Below are 24,432 nucleotides of genomic sequence, written 5' to 3' on the forward strand. Positions count from 1 at the left end.
GAGAACATTCATTAATAAAAGGCGATTGAAGAATGAGATCTGATTACAAGGCAAAATGTATATAAATATTGCTTTTTGTATGTCCCATATCTCCTTTTATCCTGTTGTCTTCTCATTTATCTAGGTAGTTTGCAACCCAGATTTCTTGGCAGGCAAAATTCAGGCACCTTTAAATCCAGAAATGCTACTTTTCTTCAGTCATATGCATAAAAACTCTTCAAAGTGCTCTTTTATTTTACTTTTCTTCCACAGGAAAAAAAAGAACAGATTCTCTAACCGCTTAGTCTCTGTCTGCCTGTCCCTGCAGCTTAGCATTAGCATTATCACAGAATAGACTGACAGTATCTGTAGTGGCAGTGCCCTGAACTTTTACCCAATGGTGGTTCAATACCTCGCACTAACCTTTCCTGGATTTACCCACTGTGGGACAATAAGGGGTATTTCTTTTCCATGACCTCCCTGTAGTTGTGTGTATTCAAAACGTAACTGACGGTGTAGTGTAAGCAGGTGTTTACTTGTGTGTCAGGGTCACTGCACTTCCTCTGCATGCCCTCATTTGTCAGATTAGTCAAATCTAGCAGCTTATCCACAACCTGGATGCCTATCTTACTTTGACCTTAACCTCCCTGCAGCACTTTGACCGATCACACACACAGGCTTACTCTTGAGAGCCAGCACTAAAGCACTCGGCATAGCGGAAACACCCACCCAAACAAAACAACTCGACAAATGAATCATGTGATGGAAACGCCAAGCCCTGAGCGAGGACTGAACGGATTTGATCAGGTATAGCTAATCGAGAGAAGACGATGGTCCCGGCCACCCTGTGACCGTGCTCAGTCGTGGCGGTCAATATTTAAATGCAGCCGTGTGTTTTTGATTTATGCTGCACATTATTTTCTCTTCTCGGATCAATCATATTTAGAGATTGATGCTGAAACTGATTGGGGTCAAATAAATCTGGATTTTTTTTTAGATCTGTGGTCTCAAACTGCATTCCTTGGACCAGAGTCCTGTAACTTTTAGGCAGGAGCGCCGCCAGGAACCTTGTGGCCCCATGACAAAAAAATCCTCCCCTGCTGTTCCAATTCCTTGAGTCTATTTGACCCATAAAAAGCATCACAATTTTAAAGGATTGCAACTGTCTTACTTTCTTTGGTCCAATACTGATACTGGCACAATATTTACTGCTTATGAATCTTACATTCAACAGTATGCAAATAGGTTGCTTACATTTTCTTTATTAGTTTTAGCTTACTGGAAGGTCTCTCCCCCACGAGCAACAGTCATAGGCAACGTGTAAAATGTACATAAACCAATCTAGACTTCTCAAAAAATACTATGTAGTTGCATTTGGTTCAAGCTTCAGTAGATGACTAATATAAAAAAAAGTTTTCTATGTCATGACATTTTGTTATGAGACAGATCATCTGTGAAAAGATCAATCTCCTCCACCTCCTCCCTGAGCTACTATTGTGGCTAAAGATTGTGATTGACAGCGCTAAAACCCTCCTCCTGCCTCTGATTGGTTGTTTCTAGAGAAACAAGGAAGAAGGAAGAGGAAATAAATCTCTCTCTGTTAACACTTAGCTTTCATCAACAACTCAGGCGGAAGTGAGAGCGCTGCGCAACGTAAATAATGACCCGACCGTAACACGGTGTGCTAATTCATAAAACATAACGAAGCTTTGAAGCAGATAAATATTCCTCGAGGAATTTTAATAATTGAGATACTCGAATCACTCGAAGAATCGTTTCAGCCCTAATGGTAACATTTAATTTTTACTGCGAAAAACAATTTAAAAAACACGATATGATTAATTTTGTAATTGACAAGGCCCCAATTGTTTTTTATATTTCTCTGAAGAAAAAAAGCTATTTGAACCCCTGTCGGTCAGAGGGTGTGAATACTTTTGCAAGGTTGTGTGTTTCATTGGAAATGTAAATCCAGACATATTTTATGTAAATATTGCCAAAAAAACAAACAAAAAACCCAGTTTGCTAGGGAGCATAGAGATTGGACTCTGGAGGAATGGAAGAGGGTCATGTGGTCTGATGAGTCCAGATTTACCCTGTTCCAGAGTGATGGGCGCATCAGGGTAAGAAGAGAGGCAGGTGAAGTGATGCACCCATCATGCCTAGTGCCTACTGTACAAGCCTGTGGGGGCAGTGCTATGATCTGGGGTTGCTGCAGTTGGTCAGGTCTAGGTTCAGCAACATTGTGTGCCCAAAGAATGAGGTCAGCTGACTACCTGAATATACTGAATGACCAGGTCATTCCATCAATGGATTTTGTCTTCCCAAATGGAACGGGCATATTCCAAGATGACAATGCCAGGATTCATCGGGCTCACATTGTGAAAGAGTGGTTCAGGGAGCATGAGACATCTTTTTCACACATGGATTGGCCATCACAGAGTCCAGACCTTAACCCCATTGAGAATCTTTGGGATGTGCTGGAGAAGGCTTTGCGCAGTGGTCAGACTCTCCCATCATCAATACAAGATCTTGGTGAAAGATTCATGCAACACTGGATGGAAATAAATCTTGTGACACTGCAGAAGCTTACTGAAACAATGCCACAGCAAATGTAATCAAAGCTAAAGGCGGTCCAACAAAATATTAGACAGTGTGACCATTTTTTGGTGGCGACTTTTTTTTTGGCCAGGCAGTGTATATATAAAGTAAACAGCACTATCAGAGATGCAATAAGTTTATAGCAGGTGTGCAAATGATCTAATATTCTAACTGGTCATTCCAGCCGATCCACATTGTTAGCAGAAATAAAGGGCCCCAAAACCAAAACCCTGGGTCTGGGAACGGTAACATTTAATTTTTACTTCGGAAAACAATTTTAAAAAACACGGTACGATTAATTTTGTAATAGGCAGCACCTGAGTTTTTTTTCTATTTCTATGAAGAAAAGAATATATATTTTATGCCCCCCCCCCCCCCCCACACCCTGTCAGGCCCCCATAAAGGAATCATCCTAACCTGTCCCCCTCCTACTGCGCCCCTGCTTTTAGGTATCCCTTGTTCCACATACTTTACTTCAATGACTAGCCTGCTTCCCTAGCATGCAGTCACACTCTACAGAGCTCCATCAAGAAGCTACTATTGGAGTCAGGCAAACTGAAGGACCAGCGACGTCTGAACGTCGCTGGTCCTTCAGGACTGGAGTGTGAGATCACAGTTTTAGACTTCAGGGCTCAAACAAACTTGGGAATTCAGTAAAATGATAGCACCATATTGTTTTACCTTATGCTAAAAAAACAAAAAAAAAACACTCAAACACCAGCACTACTTCTTCAGACTCGGGATCTCGGTCCACATCGAGGAAATGAGCATCATGTGGTCGAAGCTGTACGGCAGCCAGATACAGCGTGGCTGCATGGAACTGCACCGCCGTCCTCCATCACAGAAGACGGCTCAGATCAAGGGGATGGACGGCTCAGAGAGAGAGAGAGTAGGTGTGTGCTGCAGCTAACAGATGGACATCTCCACATGAAGGAGAAGAGGGATCTCAGGGGGACGAGAGCAAAGAGGCCACGTCACACACCGTCAGCGTGTCCAAAAGCGAGTGGTCTATAGTACCTGAGAGGAACACCTGGCATATCAAAGCCACAGAGAGAAAGGAGCTTCAAAGGAACAGGGGCTCTTGTTTTAGGGGCCTCTGTGGAGAGCTGGCATTTCTGAGCTAGAGGAAGTCCTGGAATGCACAAACACACCTCCGATATTAAACCGTTAGAGTTTAAAATGCAAGGACACTTTTTTTTTTTTTTGTTTAGACAAAGGTTTGGGTGTGTAAAGTGTAGGAGTGGATCTGTGAAACATTTGTACTTGTTAGATGAATGGAGGCGCAGCAGGTTGTTCTAGTAGCAGGAAGGAGGAAGTTCTACATCAGTGAGTGTTTAAGCCTTTTTCCAACAGAGTAAAAATAAGTTGAAAGCACTTGGGAAGACACAAAAATGTATATTTCAATAAAAGTTTTAATACATTTTTTTTGCACTTTTTTGTCTACTCAATAAACTAAACACAAGATTTTATTGAAAGGAACAAAAGTCTTTTTTTCTACAAGTGATCTGTAAATTGTCAAAGGTGCAAAAAAAAATTAATCTCAACTCATCAAAAACAATAAGACAAAAAGCGACGGTCTTTTGTGGAATGCTACTGATCAATAAGGACGGGCAACCCAGATGTGTTGCCAGATGTTTATGGTTCTGCTTTCTACGACATTAAGACGAATGCAGAAACCCGGTTTGTAGATGAGAAATACATTTGATGTTGTTCAAAGGAAAGTTTTGTTTGATAAGATTTCACCCCAAAAACATAAAATAAGAGTCTCCGTTTGCTTCGCAGGTCAGATTTGTTCCATTCTAGAACAAGAGGCCCAAATACTTCACAAATGAGACTGAGACTTGATTACTACAATAACAGGGAACATTTCAACCCATTCTCACTCCCAACTCGTCATATATTGACGCATCGGACGGTCCGTCCTCGAGACATGTTGACTCGCAGGGTACCCCTTTCGCGTCAATATGTGACGCGAGGGGTTTTAACGTAATTTTTTGCCCTAAACCTAACCAAATCGTTGGGTTTTGAAGGTTCGGCAGAGGTTACGAGAACCCTTCGTGTCAATAATCCACGTAAAACATGTGACCTACTCAAATCGTCAACATGTGACGCTGAATGACCCTGCCCGAGTCGTCAAGGGGATACCCCTCGCGTCAATATGTGACGCATGGTCAGAAATCGTCCCAACTCGTCGATATATGACGAGTCGGGAGTGAGAATGTGTTGAAAATTTACGTGAGTATTGTACTTTTTTTTTGTAGTATCTTTAATTTAGTGTTTATTTTGGGGGGGATTTGCATGTCTTTCACTCTTCATTTCTAGGAAATGTAGAGGAGTTACGCTTGTTCCTCAGTGTAGCTTTGTAGTCGGCTGTTGCTGTTTTTCTCTGCTGAAATGCCGCTAAGCACACGCTGTGCTCCTCACAAGAAGGGGAACCATAGTAACCACTGGCAAATGGGATTTGGAATTACTTGGACCACTTCAGTATTTTCAAAAGTAAGTACATCAGCAGGTTTTTAACTTGAATAAACTTTTGCCCGATCAACATGTAGTTGAGTGAGATTTGACAATGAGTATATTAACACTTTTACTCAAGTACTACTGGAGTTGAGTACTTTGTCCACCATTGCTACAATCACTGGTTTGAAGCTATTAACTCTCAGACTTGTCTTCTGATTCAGTTGGCTTGGTTTGCCAGATCTCTTCCTGTCAGAGTTTCCCCGAGTTTCTGAGCCTCCTGATGGTGAAGAAAACTGTACTCACTGACGTCTTGATTTTCTTTGCAATTTCTCTGTAGGAAAGACCAACATTTATTGTAGTGTTATGATGGTCTGTCTGTAGGATCACGATACTTTCTGCAGTAACTTAGATTTATCAACCTCCATTGCTGCCGAACAACTTTAAATGAACTTATTTTGTGTTCCATAAAAAAAAGTCCTTTCTGTATAACTCTGAAATGTACATCAGTCTTCAGTTAGTGGCTTGTCTTATCTTTATCCTCTGGCAGGCCACTCCTGCCTTTGTAACATTTCAAGCAGTTCATTAGACTTGAACGACTTGAATTGCAATCAAAAACTGGAAAGGTCAGTGTGTTCTACGACGTTAACATGAGTCATACGTTTCTTACTAACTGTGGTCCGTGCAGCACTTTGCCCAGCGTCGTTGTGTTCAACGTGCTTCACGAGTAAAACTGGAACTGGATTAAAATGGGGGGGGGGATGTGCAAAACCTAATAATACCTTGTTTGATCACCTTCTGGTTCAGTTTCAGCGTTTGGTTTTCTTGAGTTCACACCCGACATCAGAACCTGAAATGAAAGGCAGATTTCCTAGTAGGATTTTTGCTCAATGTGCTTCTTTGCGTCGTTTAGCTAAAGCGGCTGCAAAGGGGCTTTCGGCGGAGCTTTAGGGCCACGCAAGGAAAAACAACGAATAAAATTACGAAAATAAAAGTTGTAGCATTGCCAGTTTATTCCCCCCCAAAAAATTCTGACTTTATTCTTGTATGATTTCGACTTTATTCTCATTAAATTATGACTTTTTGTCTCGTTATGATTTTATTCTCTAGATACATGGCTTTATTCTTGCGATATTAAGACTCCATTCTCGTCATTTTACGTTTTTATCCTCTTAATTTTTTTTGTAGATCTTACACATATAGAAGCATCACGAATCCTCTAAGATGTGATGAAAATGACAGCAGAAGTTAATTCAAAAGCAGAATAACTCAGCCAAGCACCTTCAACAGTCTACAGACTGAATGCAGTTTTTTTTCCCGTCCCATCCCAGACTGGAGATTTATATTTCAAATAAACGTTCATTTTCATACCATGATTTACACGGCAAGTAGGCTACAGCTTCCTCATGTAGGAGATCAGGGAGCTTTGCATTATTGGTGCAATGACGCCCTCTAGTGGATTTAATTGACATTGCGGACGCAATGCACAGTGTTTGAGGGTTGACATTTTTCCCGTTTTATCCCACTGCAATGACAAAACTCTTTATTGAGGTTTTTATGTGATATAAGAAAAGGGCATTAACGTCACGTGACAGAATGATTTTACAGATAAACTGAAATGTGTACTGTGTAAAATCCATGGACACTAATTCAGAAATAAGTCCATCTGTCTGATATAATCTCGGTATAAATGCAGCTGTTCTGTGAAAGTCCCAGAAGTTTGTTAGAGAACACGGAACGCAGCTGAGGGAGGAGACTGAGACTGCGCGGACGTTTAAAGCAGAATCAGGACATAAAACGATATCTGAGAAACGGAAAGACTACGGCACAGGCTCCATTTCATGTGCAAAAGCAGCAGAAACACGCCTGAAGAGACGTGGAGCTGTATACATGCATGCCACACTTTTCAGATTTCTGTTCATGAAAATGTTGAAAATCATGCATTGTTTTTCTTTCACTTCACACCAGGACACTGCTCTGTATAGGTCTGCCACATAAAACCAGAGTTAGTAACTAGATACTCAGTTACATTTGCTTGTTTTGCTGTTTGTGTGCATTGTTCTTGTCAAATAAGCTAATAAATGTAATTGAGTTTAATATTATTATGAAGTATTGCTACTCTTACTATAGATATTTTTTGGGGGGAAAAAGTTTCTTCAGCGTAAATTTATTGCTTTTTAATTATGTTATGTGTACTAATTTTATTATTATTATTTTAGTGTTTAAAATGCCAAAGATTGAACAATAGTTCATAATTTTGTGTCTGATTATTAAAAAATAGCTAAAGCAGACTACAATTCTTCTACGACGCGGAAAATACACGTCATCGTTCATAAGTTCTCCTTCTGTTCACTGATTGGCCCCAGTTGAAAATCTACTAGCGGGAATCCAAGTGAAAGGGAGAAATCCCAGACTGCTGCAAGCGAGATTTTATTCGAGCGGAATTGGAAGGACATGGCCTGGCTGTCCATCTCTTTCCCGGCCTTTTACACAATCCTTGTCTATTTTTACGTGAGCAATTTCTTGAACGACTACTTTTCACTTCTACTTGAGCAATAATGTGTATCGAAGTCCCGCTATTCTTACTTGAGTACTTTTTTTTTATTTCTCCACCTCTGCATAAACCCCCATCACACACTGATCACTACGTGACGAAATGCAACATTTTCCAGGGTTACTTCAGGGAGTTCTTTTGCTTACAGCCCTATTCTAAACTACCATCTTTTTTTCCCCGAGTAGCTTAGTCATGTATGATGTCCGTCTTAAACCATTTCTTCGGTTTCGTTTTAAATCCAGACGCCTTCAGGTTCTCTTTAAGATGACTGCGGACTGTCCGGGCTGTTGGCCAGACAGTCGTTTTTTTTTTTCTTCAGCTGCTCCGGAGGCGCTTTGGAGGATGTTTGGAGGTGGCGAGGCTGCAGTCCGCGGCGTGGTGGGGGTCGTCTCCTCTCCAAAAACAGGGGCGTGGTTCGGCTCCCGCCTGCCCTGCTGCCTGGATCAGAACCAAGGCCAGCGCAGCATCGAGACTCCCAGGAGTCCGGGCGGGACTCTGGACCTCACACTTCCTCCCAGAGCCAATAAATCTGGTGATGGATGTGTGTGACCTCCTGGTCGGTGCTCCGAAATATAAATCATTATCAGAACACACACACACATAAACAAAAGGTGATTCTAGTTTGTTTGTTTTTTAGATTCTACTCTTTTCAACAAAAAGCTCATGTTCTTCTTTAGTCTAACTGTTCGGCTCGTGACTCAGAGCAGCATAATGCGGACTGGAGGCGACCGGGTTCAGACTGCCGCACCACCACACGCTCTGGCTGCGCACATCGATCCCGTTTAGCATTCTGCAGGGCCAGCAGAGAAAACTGCAGCGGCAGTGGACAGAGTAGATCATAAGGCGACATGAAATGGTAAAAAAAAAACAAAAAACATATCTACGATTTGACTGCTAGATCATCACAGTGAGATAAACACCCCACTAATAATATGAAAAGTTTGGCAAGCAAATAAATTGGAGAAAACATCCCGAATGCAAACTGTGTGTGTGTGTGTGTGTGTGTTCAGGAACTGCAGTGTAAGGTGGGATGAGCTGCATGAGTGACTCGGAGTCTCCCAGGAGGGTGGAGGCTTTCTGCAAAAGCCCGCAGGTTCCCCCCCCCCCTTCCCCTCCCCTCCCCCCACCCGTCTTCCGCTGCTGCTGCGTCAAATGATGCTCCGCAGCGCCCCGACTATAAAAGCACCTGCCCGGGCCAGACATCACTCGCATCTCACTTTCTGTCCTTCCCGCGCACTCTCCATCACACACTCCTGAGCTCCACACACACATACACAAACAAACAAACACACACGCACACACAGCTGCGCTTTCTCTCTTTCTCTCTCTCTCCCTCTGTCTTCTCTCTTCCCCCTGAAGTAAAGGAAACATGAGTTACTCCAGCGACGTTTACAGCAGCAGCTCCTATCGCAGGATCTTCGGAGAAGCGCCCCGGTCAGGTCGCGTGGGTCTGGGTAGCGGCGGCGGCGGCAGCCCGTCTCGCCTGCACTCCGCGGGATACCGCAGCAGCCACCGCGCTTATGGCTCCCCTTCCGCGGTCTCCTCCGCCGCCTACCGCAGGACGGCGGCGCCCGGCCGCGTCTTCTCCTCCATCCCGGACTCCGCCATGGACCTGACCCAGTCCACCGCCGTCACCAACGAGCTCAAGATCATCCGCACCAACGAGAAGGAGCAGCTGCAGGGCCTCAACGACCGCTTCGTGTCCTTCATCGAGAAGGTGCACAACCTGGAGCAGCACAACAAAGTCCTGGAGGCCGAGGTGACGCTGCTGCGCCAGCGCCACAGCGAGCCGTCGCGCCTGCACGAGCTCTACGAGCAGGAGATCCGCGAGCTGCGGGCGCGCGTGGAGGAGCTGACGCACGAGAAGAGCCAGATGCACCTGGACTGCGTCCAGATGAACGAGACGCTGGAGCGCGTGCGGGAGAAGCTGGAGGAGGAGAGCAGGCTGCGCGAGGAGGCAGAGGGCGCCCTGAAGGGCTACCAGAAGGACGTGGACGACGCCACGCTGGCCCGCCTGGAGCTGGAGAAGAAAGTGGAGTCGCTGCTGGACGAGATCGCCTTCCTCAGGAAAGTTCATGAAGAGGAGCTGCAGGAGCTGCAGGCGTCCCTGCAGGCAACGCAGGTGCGCGAGAAAAGTTGCCTAAAAAAAGAGCATGCAAAGAAAATGTCTAGAGTGATAAAAGGTTTTAAATGCGGATGAAAGGAGATTAGGGTGAAGCTAATGGGCTAAGTTAATTCTCTGGGTTCCGTTTTCCACACATTATTCTGGTTTAAATCAGAACGAGCATTCACCAAAAACAGTGTTAAGGTCCCATCACCGTCCCGTCTCTCTCTCTCTCTCTCTCTCTCTCTCTCTCTCTCTCTCTCTCTCTCTCTCTCTCTCTCTCTCTTTTAGAATATATCCGCGCTGTGACGCACTTTTTAATATTCCCGACCGCGCTGCGAGTTTGCATCACATTTGTAATATTTTACACGGTCTTTACAATGACTCTAGCTCAGCTAACCACCAAAATCACGTGTTATTATCCTGCTCGAGCGACCAGGAAGAAGGCGACCAGGTGAGGTCTAACTTGTAGGCGTTTCGAACAGATTTTCCTGTCCAGAGCCCTTCGCTCTGACCGCTGCTGCGCCGGGAAATCGCTGACTCTGCAGTCCCGTTTCAGCACCACGCGCCATCACGCCCTCCTCCGACCTGCGCTGCTGCAGCCGCGCGCGCAGCGTCACGAAGCTGCCTTAATCAAAAAAAAAAAAAAAAAAAATCGTTAATTTGACACAATCAATTTACAATTTACATGAATTTTATGACCTTCATATCCTGCTGCGTCGCATGTAACGTTCTATGTAGTGAGACACATAACTTTAAAAGTTGTTAAATCAGTAAAGTAACAATGAGCGAGATTTAAGAAGTGCTCGTACTCGTTGCTTAATGTCAAAGGTGGAAAAGCGCGGATACAATCCGGAATAATGACTCGTAAATCCAGGGGTGTGGTCGTCCTGAGGGACGGCGAGGCGCAGACTGTGTGAAGGATGCGGCTCCATTTCAAGCGACAGCAGCAGCACAGCTCAGACATTTGCAGATGAAAAAAAAAAATTACAAGTTAATTCTAGCTCACCATATGTGTAAAAAAAAAACAAACAAAAGTATTAAAACTAGGCAAAATAGTCTAGTTTTGTCAGAATGTGACCAAAGAAAAGTGACAACATACAGTACTGTTAGCTAAATTAGTCAGTAATTAACCAGTAATGGACGCTGGGTAGATTAGTCCAGTCTTTACATTGCCCTGCAGGGAAGGGATGATAGCCATGCAAGCTGTGGACTGCAGCATGGAGTCTGAGTCAGCAGCCCATCCATCTGGCCTGCATCAGCTCAGTGGATCAGGACTCAGCTCACCTCATGCATCCTTAAACAGTCATCTGGGACGCTTCCGGTGGAACTTAACATTTATGTCTTAATCCCAAAGTTTGATGTAACCTCAGAATTACATCAAATTTCACTTTAAAATTTATACTTCCAAGTGAAACAAAAATAGTTAACATAATTTTTTTTTTTTTTTTTTTTTAAAAAGAAGAAAAGGGAAGACTTATAGTATCAGTGACTTTGAAACACTTTACTTTCCTAAATGTCTGAACCTGAAATCAGTGATATAACAGCTATGAAGCAGTCTGGTGATTCTGGGGTTCAATGAGTTCATGTTGCAGCCGGAACATCTTCTTATTATTATCCTCTTTCCTTCTTCAAGGTGTCAGTGGAGATGGACATGACTAAACCGGACCTGGCTGCAGCCCTGAAGGACATCCGGGCTCAGTACGAGAACCTGTCGGCCCGGAACCAGGTCCAGGCCGAGGAGTGGTACCGCTCCAAGTTTGCCACTGTGACAGAGGCCGCCGCACGCAACCACGACGCCATCAAGCACTCCAAGGAGGAGCTCAGCGAGTACCGTAGGCAGGTGCAAGCCCGCACCCTGGAGATCGAGGCCCTCCGGGGCCACAACGAAGCCCTGGAGAGGCAGATTGCCGAGATGGAAGACCGTCACAACAATGAAATTGGAGAGATGCAAGTAAGTGAATTATTTATCGCTTATCGAATGAGGTGAGTTTGTTAAGAGGTAGTCGCTAAGCAATAGATTAAGAAACGTTTTTATTAACGATCACTATTGTCAGGGCCGAATTTACGAGGATGTGGGCCCCTGGGCTGGAGGCAGTTTTGGTGCCCAATCTATTACAGAAAAACATATTGTATTATTGCAAATTACAGTCCATTAACACACAGTCCTACATATCAGCAGGTATGAATTGATGCATGAAAGATCTAATACGTCCCCCAGCCAATAACTCCATGTTGTTTCCAAAGAAATCGACCATAATTTCATAATTTTGAAATACTTGAATATTGTTTGTATTCATAAAAATACCCAAAAATGAATACAACTCACAAGATATCTGCTTGTGAGTTTTACATAAAGTACAATGTTTGCAAAACACACCTTTGTAAAAATTAAAAAACAAAGAAAGAAAAGAAAAGTCTTTGGGACCCCACAAAACATGAAGCCCTGGGCTGCCGCCCTTGTAAGCCTTTTCTAAATTGTGAACCCAGATTTCATTCTGAAACTGTGGTTGTGTGCAGGACACTATCCAGCAGCTGGAGGCTGCCCTGCGGAGCACCAAGGGAGAGATGTCTCGTCACCTGCGTGAATACCAGGACCTGCTGAATGTCAAGATGGCGCTGGACATCGAGATCGCCGCTTACAGGTCAGATTAGTTTCCTTTCAGGGAGAGTGACCCAAGTGAACCATAACCCTTACAAAGCATTAATAAACCAGTAAAGTCATTAACAGCTCCTTTACATGGTTTATTGTTTAGATAAGAACTTAAAACAGCAGGAAGTAATGGTTGCAGGTTACCGTTGTATTTGTGAGGATGGATTATTCTACAATACATTTTTTAAGGTTCTGACCAATTAAGCTGAGTATGTAAGCCAAGTAGAACTGATTTAAATTGTTTGTACTTGTGAATTATGTGATCCTCCCATTTTTATGTTTTTATGTGATGTTTTTTTATTATTTGAGGTTGTGCGTGGTCTGGTTTTCTTCAATTTTGTCATTGTTCTCAATTGAAACAAACAGTGGCCCATAAAAGAAAAGCCCTTAAAGGCAGAGTGAAAAAAATCACTTGGGCTTTCTGCTTCCATCCTTACCTACAACCTTTAATGTTTATACTGTTATTTAATGATTGTGATGGAAATCTCTCTCTTTCCAATTAGAAACGATTAGAAGAGAAAAAAGTGACCCAAGAATATAGCCTTGATATGATATGATATGATTTAGATTCAGATCTTTATGGGCAATTTACTTTGCAAGCAAGTCACAATTAAAAAAAAAACAACAGTACATCAACAATTAATATTTGGCTAGATGCTGTGGAATATTTTTTGGGACATTTGTTCTTTCATTATTTATGATATAGTTTGTTTATAAGCTGCCTATCAGTTGTATTTTCCAAGCTTACAAAGTTAGATATGAATTTGTAATTAATTACAATTAAGACATCCTGATTATGGGCATAATTTTACTTTTACCTTTGCTGCTACATTTTTAGAGCTAAAAAAATGACTTTTTTAGCTTTACACCATGTTATAATGCCATTGCCTCATCAAAAGCACACCTGGAGTGTTGCTTTGATTCTTTCACGAATGTTTAGGAAACCCTTTAATCCCCTATGACAACCATTCAGTTGTGCAAAACACATGGGTGGACCTAGCTCCGCCTTCGAGGGACAGCTCCTCCTCAGAACTGCAGTTTCCAAGTTTCCACCTCACAGAGCAGCCCTCCCCCATGACTCCCCCAATCAGCTCCTTCAGACTAGCTAGCAGCAATTAGCAAACACCTGGTGGAACTGAACATCAGCTGAGTTCATTATAGAAGCAACTTCTCAGTGCAGCTCTGGTAAAAATGTTGTTAAAGAATTTATAGAGGAGCCGTGTTGTGATGACTTCCTGAAGGCAGAGTTTCAGAAAGATGTGGAAGACAGAGGCCCAATTTCCAGGCGTTCGATTACAAAGTGAAATTTCTTTCATATTTAACACATATATGATTTTTATAACAACTGAAGGTAACATAGTTACCTACAAAATGATTTGATGTGGCTGGAGAACACATAATACTGCCCCTTTAAGTGAAACATGAAGTATTTAGTCAGCCTTTCTGATGGAAAAGCTTTCAATCATCCTTCACATCACATGGCAATTATGTTCTTCATTTAAAACATACTGAGATGACAAACACTCCAAGGAGACATCGTCCTCCCCCCTCCTCACCCGTTTGCCTCTCTGTCTGTACAGGAAGCTTCTGGAAGGCGAGGAGTGCCGCCTCAGCTCAGTGGGCAGCGCTATGGTCCAGTCTGGCTATCCCGGTCTGTCCTACACATCGGCCCGCGCCTACGCCCTCGGAGCTTACAGGAAGCCCAAGCCAGAAGAGGAGGCAGGAGAAGACGAGGAGAAGGAGGAAGAAGAGGAAGCAGGAGAGGAGGAGGAGGGCGAGGAGGGAGAAGAGGGAGAGGAGCAGGAGGAAGGTGAGGGAGAAGCAGAGGAAGAGGAGGAGGAAGAAGGAGAGGGAGAAGAAGAAGAGGAGGAGGAAGAGGAGAAGCCAAAGGGAAAGGAGAAGAAGAAGGAGAAGGAGAGCTCCACCGGGAAGAGCAGCAAGAGCTAAACAGCTTGTGTCGTCATCAGCATCAATAACTCATCTCTCATCCCACCGATCACCTCTGGGTCTGCTTCCTGTTCACGTCGCCCTCCGTGTTTTCCCCACCCATTCACTCACATCCACCCGCTCCAGATGCCTTCCACCTCCACGCCGGGTCAGACGGGATCACTTTAGATGGAGAAGTATAGCATTAGTGAGCTGTAAAATAGTTCAAGTATTTATTCAGTCCACTGTCCACCGTTTTCACGTCTCTGAAGTGCAGAGGGCTACTAGCATGTTTACCACAAAAAGGTAAAAGATGAGAAGCAGGTGTGAATGTTTCCTCCTGTGTTTTGTGCCACAGATGATCCATATTCACATTAGCAAACAGCGAGTCCACCTCAGAGGCAACACCGCAGTCAGCACACAGACTTTGAAAGACAAACGCACAGATCCTGGAGCATGTGAAGCAGCCAGTCCAACTATTATGGTGCTATTTGATTTTTACATATACAAGTTGGGGAAGGATTTTATCATAGAGCACCCCCCACACCCCACCAGCTCGGTCCTGAATGTGAATGTCAGCTTTAAGGCAGGAATACTAGCAGAAAAACAAAGAATGCTTCCATGTGGGTTAGGTTTTATTTTTTCCCCCCCAAACCCACATTTCAGGCGCTCCGACTCATTTCAGTCCACTCTGTTCCACTTTCGTCCCGCTTTTATTTATTGCAGCCTTGCAACCCTGAGCCTGGAAAAAGATGTGTGTGTGTGTGTGTGTGTGTGTGAGGCCGTGCAGTGTGTAAGAGAGGAGGAGCGCTGCCGCTGTGTGCATCCATGTGGATGAAAATGTGGAGCTTTAACTGCTGCGATGTGTATTTCTTTTGGGAGGCGGGTGACTATAACCGATCCCTACCTTTGATTGATTCATTTGTCAAGAAGAATCTGCTACACATCACTGAAAAAGAAAAGCATTTTCTTTTTAATCTCACGTTAACACAGTAGCCCCTTTGTTTAGTTACGCTGGATATATAAAGAGTGGGTTAGATGATGGGTTTTGTGGTGTAGAGTCATTAATAAGGGCTATATTCACCATAACTTTCTCTCACAATGCCCTGGAACCTTTTCATCGCTGCTGTTCTTTGTTTGTCTTCCCAGGTTTTGTTTTGGCAAATGAATCAAGCAACTGGTTTGAATGCATGGCCTGACACATGGAGCTTGATTATTAGCTGGATGAGAAAGACTCCTTGCTTGTTGTGTGTTCAGTTAAAGAAATCAAATTACATTTAAAAGAAAGAAGAAAAAGAACAACCTTGCCTTAACCATAAAAGAAAGTAAAATAAAACTCGTTTCCACCTGAACCTCACTTGTTCCCGGTACGACAGAGGAGTTGCTGACACTTTTCAGATTCTGCTAAACAACTGTGATTGTACATGCTGCTGTTTCCTCTCAAAGCCAAATAAAGACATTTAATAAACAAAACTTTTCTCCACTCTCCTTGTGTTTATAGTTGAATAAAAATGATCAACAATATTAAAACGTTTTACAGTTTAAAAAAAACAACTTCTTACATCTAATTTATTAAAACGCCATGTAGTGATTTGACTGACCTTGTAGTTTAATCTGAAAGAAGGTGGCAAGTAGTGACTAACCACTATCAGCTAAAGAAACAAGAATAACTCTATATAGTAGCATGATTGTTGCTAAATATATAGAATAATACCAGGACATTTTGATTCAAAGCAGGACGGCTGCTCTGGTCAGAGAATTACAACTTCTGGTTCGACAGAAATATAGCGTGATATTTTATTAATGAGGCTGATTGCATTTTTGCTTAACAAGCACAATATTTAACTATCTACCATTTGTGAAGCCATTCCTCAGACCAGACCAGCCTGTAGTTAGGAAGGTTTTCTTTACAGCCGTCAACTGATGGCTGACAAGAAATTCCAGAAATTTGCAGGATGATAAAAATGTTTTTTTGTTGCTGTTTTTTATGGAGCGATTCCTGGGCCGTTCACTGACCGATGTGAGCAAAAACAATAAAAACAAAAGGTATATTTTACATAACACTGTCCCTTTACAGGAATAAATGTATCCAAACCAACCTGCAGTTGTGTGAACATATTATCTCCCTTGCTGATACAAAATTTCACTGTGATGAACCACATTTTTTTGAACCACAGCTCATGTCATTTTCAGTCGACACACACTGACAACTTATCATGCAACTAGTAAAATGCTAATTCTGGATAAATCAATAAGGAAGCAGCCACTTTTTACATTTCAGATCATCTTAATAAATTAACACCGACTGAGCTGCGTTACTTTTTGAATCCCCTTCTGTTTATTTTCTTAACCATTAAGCCTTTCCAACACAATGCCCTAACCAACTTTTTAGACTCATTTTACCGACTGCACACGGCAGAGCGAGAAAACGGCAGGAGATGGCCGAGAAATCATTTTTCCAGTCTGGCTCCTTCCGCCGCCTGCATCATTACCTCGCAGGCTGCAGTCGATAGCTCCTGAGCAAGCTGGATAAAGTCTCCAGGCTGTTCCTGCTGGCTCATCCCTGCTCCTGTCTGCCGGCGCCCACACCGGGTGGAGCAAGATGGACGGCAGGTTCCAGCACCAGCATGTAGCTTGTCAGTAGCAACAACTTAATCACAAGCTGATTTTTTTTTTTTCTTTGTGACTATGCTACTTTTTGTGTTCTTAGTTTTCTTTGGTACAGTGGAGAGTGTTTTTGTTTTTTGACAAAAAATCTAAGTACATTTTTATTAAGTGCAGAAAGGAATGAGTTTATACGTAACAGCTCGCAGATCTCGATTATCACACCTGCACTGCAGAAAACACAAAATCTTACAGAGTGTTTTTGTTCCACTTTCTAGTTGCAAATATCTTAGTACACTTAAACTAAGGCTAACTCAACTTTTCAGCCAGATGCAGGAGTGTGTTTTCTGTAAGTAAATCTTATTGACGAAATCAGTACCATTTCCACTGACAGATTATTTCACTTTTAGCAAGACATTTTTCCCATATCATAAGTGAAATAATCTGCCAGTCGAAGTATTTTTAAAATTTTTTATTGGTATTAAGGACTACCAAATTATTCCAGTCAAAGTGGGGATGAACCTGAAACACCCTTTTATCACTGATGGAAGTAAACTTTGCTGCAATAAGCTGAAGTTTGATGCAAACACAGAAATACTTTGCAACGATGTATTTTGTGTCTTTGGAAAATGGCTAAATTCAACGTAGACAGAACTCTGATGTGCATATCATAAATTTTATCTTGGATCTATGTTGACTTTTATGTTGGTAGGTCAGGAAATCTTGGTGTGAGACAAAAACTGCTTTACCAGTAACTGTGAATGTCTGTATTTGTGAGCTGTACAACTATCGCACTTTGAAAACAAGCTAATTCTACTCCATCTGTCAGTATCTGCGTCTCCATTACCAATGCGCACAAAACAACTTTGTCAATATTCCGCGACTGTCGAAAAAACACGGCTTTGCAACTGCCATGTTTCCATTACATAAAAAACGCAATTAAAATCACACATGAATAACGTAGTTCACGCGATAAGTCATTAAAAAAAACAGGCCGCATCATCGTCCTCCTACCACTGCCCGTGGTTTTCGCCAGTAGCAACATCCGGTTCTTGATTATGTGACTTGTGTGATGCAAAAAGTGTCTCCATTCCAGTTTTGCGAAACAAACTAATTTTGATACGACAAAAAATCATCCTAGCACCAAAAAAAAATTCTTATCAAAAAGCTTCTTTCCCTAAAACTGATGTGTTTCCATTAATCCTATTTATTTTGTAATTCCAATTTGCGCAATTATGCGGTGAATGCCAGTGATCAGCCTCACCACTGAGTTTCACCTTTGACCCTGTGGGTTTAGATTCCCTTCTGTTTGGAACAATAAGTATAAACATTCCTTTAATGCTACGCGCTATTTCCCTCCTTCATCTAGTCAGGGGGAGACGTTGTTAGTGTTGTAGTTGATGGGAACAGTTTGTAATCGTACATAATTTGAATTGTATGTTTTTGCCTCTTATTGATTTCAAATTAAGTATTGGGTATTAATTGCTTTATTTATTGTTCACCTTTTTAGCCACACCAGCACTCTTATGTTTTTGGTCGACAAGTTTTCGAGTTTTTAACCTCCACCGGTTGAAGCAGGGGAATTCAGTGCCATGTCTTGCATACGTAAAATATTAATCATTGTTGTTTCTTTTGTTCTCACTGTGACTGGCTGTAAAATTAATTTCCCAACGGGACATGGATGGAGATCTGGACCTGAATCTGCAGGACGAAACCAACAGACAGCCTCGGACCACACCCTGGATACCTTAAGGAGAACGAGAAGCGGTGCTTCTGTCAGCAGTCTGCTCTGTTGTCTGAGCCCACATTTATTGACAGTCGCCTCCCGGCGGTGACGCAGAAAGTCCAGACTCAGCACGGACCGGTTCAGAGAGCACGCTTACTGAAAATTAGAGTCCGATCAGCTCCGCGGGGGGGGGGACGGTGGTCCCGGCTGGACGTTCTGTGGGCTCGTCCTTCATCTGCTGCGCATCCTCAGCTGCAGCTGTCAGCAGATTTTGTTGTCATGCAGGTGCATACATAATGGAGCCTCTCCCTCCGCTCTGCTCTCCAGGGACAATTTGAGATGAAGCCATAAACACAGCAGCGCAGCATTCCTGCTGCAGTCTGGAGATGTTGAGTTACTCCTTTACTCCAACAAGCCCCTTATACTTGGGAGTGGCTACGGATGTGGCATTTTGGGGAAACTAGTCAGTGATTTTACAGAAAAGTTATGGATTCAACACCTTGGATTGGCACACAACTTTTTATTAACTATGTGATGTGAGTTCTGAGAGCCAGCTACAATTTGAAAAAAAAAAAAAAAAAAAATCCAAAAACTTCCACAAACAAATATCATCCTCCTACTTCCTGTTGTCCTTTTCGTTGCTTTCGCCAGTACTAACATCCGGCTGTTGATCACGTGACGTAAAAAACAGTTTCCATACGGCTGAAGAAAAAACCCCACCTCATAGTAGTTCAAAAACGTTTTGTTTTAGAAACTTTTTTTTCTTCAAAATTTACTGTTTCATTTATTTTCGTAATTTCAATTTGCATCATTTTACAGTGAATGGAAACCTGGTTAATACTCTTCATGTCTCACTTTCTGTGTGATTTCTACTCTTGAAGATTTCAGCAGTCCGATATTTTTTGTTTGTTTGTTTATTTTAATTCACAGTTCATACAAACAAACGGGACTGGCGGTTTTGAGGAATTAAGGGAAAAGTTGGCGCAGTGAAACACGTGGACCTCGGTTGCAGAACAACGGCGCCGTCGTTGTTTCCCGTCCTCTCGTCTTTCTTCTGTCTCCGTGTCTGTCTCTCCTTCTCCTCCTCTCCCCGAACCTCTGATGCTAAATTTAGACTCCTGCATTGCAGATGTCCCAGAGCCCCGCAGTTCTTCTCGAGGAGCCCCGGCCCAAAGACACGTTGGCGTGTCTGTGACTCAGAGTCTCGGGAAGCAAGAAAGAGCGAAGCGGCCGTCCAGCGCAGGACTGGGACGGTCACGCCACGACGGCTGCACTGCAGCAAAGGACCAGACAGTTTTAACCTAAAAGCACTGCAGTCCTGTTCTGTGGGGTGGGTGCGGGTATGAGAGCTGTGATATTATTGCACAATTTTCTCCGTGGTATCTCGTTGTCATCCGATGAAGCTGCTCGTTTTGTTTGCAAGGTGGATTTTACACGAATCTAAGCTAAGAAAGACCATAAAACAGCAACAAAACAGAACATGTTTATCTTGCTAGTCTGTCTCTCACCGTAAAATCGAACACTTGTCTATGGTGAGAGCGATAGGATTTGCAGAAATACGATTAATTACGAATATACAATAGAATAGAATAGTATTACTTTATCCATCCCAGCAGGGAAATTACCATATATATATATATATATATATATATATATATATATATATATATATATATATATATATATATATATAGCAGAGTTGCTACCCGTAACCAGTCCGGCTCCTTCGCTAGGCTGTCAGTTTTGGCGGGTCTGAATAGCGGCCAACAAAAGTCCGGTTCATCTCCAAGACGGGGAACAAAATATGCGTCCAGTTTTTGGCTTTTCCTTCCTCTCTTCTTTCCATCCTTTTCACTTTCCCGCTCCATGGAGCTCCGACTCCTGTTAACTTAGTCCGTAAAAATGCTCTAGCTAGCTAGTTTGCCATCTGTTGCCAAGTAACTGATGATGACGTTGGTGGACGGCTGGTGACAAGGTTTACCCAGAATACACTTGGAGACAATATGGCCGATCCACTTGTAATTTTGTGTGTCATAAAGTTAAATGTAAGAGTGAAAATGAAGCCAGTCATGTAACAGAACATTTTATTCAATATTGTACACCCACTATGATGTCACTAAGGTCTTGTAAAGGTTTTAGCAACCATGAGGCAACAATGACTGGGGCAGCCTACTATATCATCTACTGGGGCACCAAGTGGGTCACTTTCTCCATCTCATCAGACCCTTGGATCTCTGAAGTCATATTTTGCCTCCCATCAGGGCCCACTAGGTTTGGGTCGCCCTCCGCCCCCCCCCGCCCCCCGACGCTCCTCCCCTGTATATAATATCATGCATCTTGTCTCACTATTTTGAACACTACTTTTCTCTAATACTTGAATGTTTCAAGTTTACTTCTGTATTCTCAATAACCAAACGGCTGTCAAAGTCGAACTCATGGACTAAACTAGTCAGTTGTAAATGGTTCTGCTCTATAGTGGGTTATGGAGGATATTGAGTGGGTGGGTGCTGTCTGGTTACTGTCATTCATGAGAACCTGCAGACGGTTTGCAGTCGAGTTGTTGTATTTGGGCTGCAGAGAGCTCTCTCCTCTTCCAGTCCTGCTGCAACACCGGTAGGTTGTTAAATATTTATGTCTGAAGGTTGCTGACAGGCCGCAGAGCGACCACAGCCACACGTAGCGCCTTTTATGCAGCTTATGCCTCCATCTAGTGTTAAAGGTGGAAATTACAGTATATTTTATACCGTCATTTTATTTTTAAGGACTTCAAACGATGACCGTAACCCTTAGAAACATGGGCATGTTTCTCAATACATAAAACTGTGGGGTGTAACACAAAATAAACTGACCTCATACATCAGATTCCTGAAAATGATAATAATAAAAAAAAGAAATTCAACCACATAGTGTCAGTATCACCTATCTTATCAAACAGACTTTTCTTCTTTTCTGTATATAAAGAATAACGTACGTAGAGCAAGACGTATAAAAGAAAGGGGACAGGATAAAATACGTTTATCTAAATGTATATAATGGTATTTGAATTGTGAATGTGAACATGTCTGAAATAAATAAACTAAACTAAGCTAGACTAAACTAAAGCTACGCTAAACTACTGAAATTAAAGTAAACTATGGTAAGTTAGACTAAACTAAATTCAGAACTGAGAGGTGTTGGAAGTGATTGAATCATCTGAATTTCAGGATTTGTGACCCAGTGCTTTTGTCAAAATATAGCATGTTCTCAGTTTTTACAATCCCGGTCACTACAGATAATAAACTCTAGCACATGCAGAGTTTATGCCCATGATCATGTTTTCTGACATGATTCTTACATCAGTTTTTTTTCACACTGTAGAAAAAAAAGAAGCTGAAATGCAGGCAATAGATTGATTCAATTTGGTCTCATTCACCAAAAAACGTCTTTTATCACTTTAAGCTGATGTGAAACTTACATTAGATTGGTTTTGTATAATTGTAAAAAATTGTCAAAATGTTAAATGGTGTATCGTATCTCGTTCCCATGAAGTGAAAAAAGTAAATAAATAGTTGGTTCCTCTGTTAATGAACAAAAAGCCCACAATGGTAACAGAAGTAACTTGAAAGTGACAAAAGTAGTAAAAAATTGTTTACTGACAAAACTGATGAAAGTCAGACACTGTTTTTAAATTGTGGCTCAATTAAAATGATGGTAGTTAAAACTTATTAGCATGTTTGTGTCTGTGACCAAAGAGCTGATGTTCCTTTTCTCTCATCTCTCCCAGAACCTGTGTGGTAAATTCAGCCTCACTTTTTTATGATTTGCTTTCCTCCTTGGTCATTTCACATCAAGTCCACCTTGACCTCAGAGTTCACCTTTACTTTCTGGACTTGGCTGTTCTGGACTTTTAGTAACCATTCGTATCATAATTCTCTTGAATTCTTCAATTTTCTTCCTGCAGCCACAGACAGGGAGATCGGCTCCAGTCCTGTGGACCTTAAGTTTCAGAATAATCTGTGCAACTGTAGTCACCTTGATCTGACATTTCCTTATTCTGTTGAACCTCATTTAAAAACTATGTCTGATTTTTATTGGTTAATTTTCAGTAAATTTTCATTTATCACTTTTGTTTGTGTCAAGTTGTTTCAGTGCCACTTTGGGTTTTTCAGTCATTAACAGAAGACACCAACAACTTCGTCCACCTGTGAATGTTGTGCATGAATGGACACATAACTGTCCATAAATACAGGAGGTGTGTGTGTAAAGTTATGTAGCTGATATGTAAGGACACTGTGTGTGTTTGAGATGAGTGAACTCTGGTCAGGAAGTCCACCAACATGAGCTCATCTCTGGATCTGCAAACCCTCCTGGGTCTGAAGAGCCATCAGCCACATGATCATAGAGGTCTGGATAGAATAAGAGCAGAAAAGATTATGTGAAAAACTGAAAACACCACAGGTGATAGCAAAGAGAAACACTTAAAATACAACATATAAGACACAATTAAATAATAATAATGTTTATATTTCATATTTCTCTCCAGCTTTGTCAGTTTTCCTGTTTTCTTCATTCATTCAGTTTATCAGGATATTTTCCTCCTGTCTCACATTTTATCAGTCTGCCACTATTCTAAAACAGAGACATAATATCATCTCAATCTCCCCCAAAACATTAGAATGTACATATGACAAAATGAAAATTTACAATTTAATAAATAAAATTAGATTTGTTTTCTTTTAGAATTTGGTTATTTTGAGATGAGGAGCTGGATTCTTCCTGGTAAAATCTTAGTATAAATATTAACCTTTTTCATCAGCTGATGAAATGTCAAAAATGCCATATTTAGCTAAATAAACAAATAAATAAATTGTTTGGAGCTAAACGAACAGAAGAGATTATCTCTCCATCCTCATCAGTTTCAGTTTGTGTTCTTCTTCATTCAGTTTTCCTGTCACTGACTCCATTTTTTGTGAGAAACTTTAATATGTCCAAACTCATATCTAGCTTTGAAAATACAACCCACTGACCACCAGTTAATTCCAAAACAACCGTCCTGTTACTATTTCTCACACTCTGGCTAATTCTGTAGCTGTTCATTGCGCTCTCGTCTTGTGTTTAAGAAAAGTTTAGTTTTATTTTACCGTGAACCAAAGCTTTATGACGGCCAGGATTAGCCCAGTTCAAACTAAACACGTTGATTCACACATACCATATCACAGGTCAGTTCCCTTGGAAGCTGCTCAAAACTCCAGCTCTCCTCTTACAGCTTGTTGTCCTTCCTGGCAGCGCGCGCTGCTCTTCTTGATTTTTATTGGCTGTTCGCTCTGCTGCTCTTCTCTGGAACGTCAACAGTAGCGCGAGCGGCTACCGTAACTGCTGCTGTTGCGCGCAACACGCTCACTCGCGCTTTCTACTCCCTGTCATATGGAGTCTCCGGCTACCGTAATAACAATCTAGAGGAAACTTTTTTTCCCCTCATTCATAAAACGCTAAAATCGGGGACTTTTCCGGGGACCGCTTCAGCCGGGGACAGGCCATCTAAAACGGGGACTGTCCCCGGAAATCGGGGACGTCTGGTCACCCTAGTCTAAAGAGGACATAAAAACCGGTTTAAAAATAAAAATTCAGTAGGTTAGACAATTTCAATATTTTTCATACAGGCCTCTGTAAAAGAAAGGAAAAAAATCCAGAAAGCTGCTGCCAGAATCCTTTCCTCTTATGTGACATTTACTTTTCTTGTCATGTTTTTATCGTGATTCTTTCATCGTCGTTCTTTTATTTTTACTATAAAGCACTTTAAAGTTGCGTTACATTTATTTTGAAAACCGGAAAATCTCCTTGTCATTGATTTG

The 24,432-nt window shown here is 42.1% G+C and overlaps 1 protein-coding gene and 1 long non-coding RNA gene across 2 annotated transcripts; one reads left to right on the forward strand and one right to left on the reverse strand.

The window, feature by feature from the left end:
- Positions 1 to 8,753: 8,753 nt before the first annotated feature.
- On the forward strand, positions 8,754 to 15,744 carry neff1 (neuronal intermediate filament family member 1). Its single transcript, XM_028034400.1, has 4 exons — positions 8,754 to 9,710; positions 11,329 to 11,646; positions 12,213 to 12,337; positions 13,926 to 15,744. Exons 1-4 carry the CDS (start codon positions 8,958 to 8,960, stop codon positions 14,290 to 14,292), a joined length of 1,563 nt encoding a protein of 520 aa, XP_027890201.1. The 5' UTR covers positions 8,754 to 8,957; the 3' UTR covers positions 14,293 to 15,744.
- Positions 15,745 to 22,704: 6,960 nt separating this feature from the next.
- LOC114154164 (uncharacterized) lies at positions 22,705 to 24,335 on the reverse strand. Its single transcript, XR_003597507.1, has 2 exons — positions 23,790 to 24,335; positions 22,705 to 23,204 (listed from the first exon to the last, which is right to left on the reverse strand). It is a non-coding gene; the product is annotated as an uncharacterized LOC114154164 (long non-coding RNA).
- Between the last annotated feature and the right edge of the window lie 97 nt (positions 24,336 to 24,432).

The sequence above is a fragment of the Xiphophorus couchianus genome, chromosome 12 (assembly GCF_001444195.1).
Source record: "Xiphophorus couchianus chromosome 12, X_couchianus-1.0, whole genome shotgun sequence".
In the NCBI taxonomy this organism is placed as follows: domain Eukaryota; kingdom Metazoa; phylum Chordata; class Actinopteri; order Cyprinodontiformes; family Poeciliidae; genus Xiphophorus; species Xiphophorus couchianus.

Coding starts and splice junctions, on each gene's coding strand:
- neff1 (XM_028034400.1), top strand. CDS start 8,958: ATGAGTTACTCCAGCGACGTTTACAGCAGCAGCTCCTATCGCAGGATC. Junction 9,711..11,328: donor CGTCCCTGCAGGCAACGCAG/GTGCGCGAGAAA, acceptor TCCTTCTTCAAG/GTGTCAGTGGAGATGGACAT. Junction 12,338..13,925: donor ATCGAGATCGCCGCTTACAG/GTCAGATTAGTT, acceptor CTGTCTGTACAG/GAAGCTTCTGGAAGGCGAGG.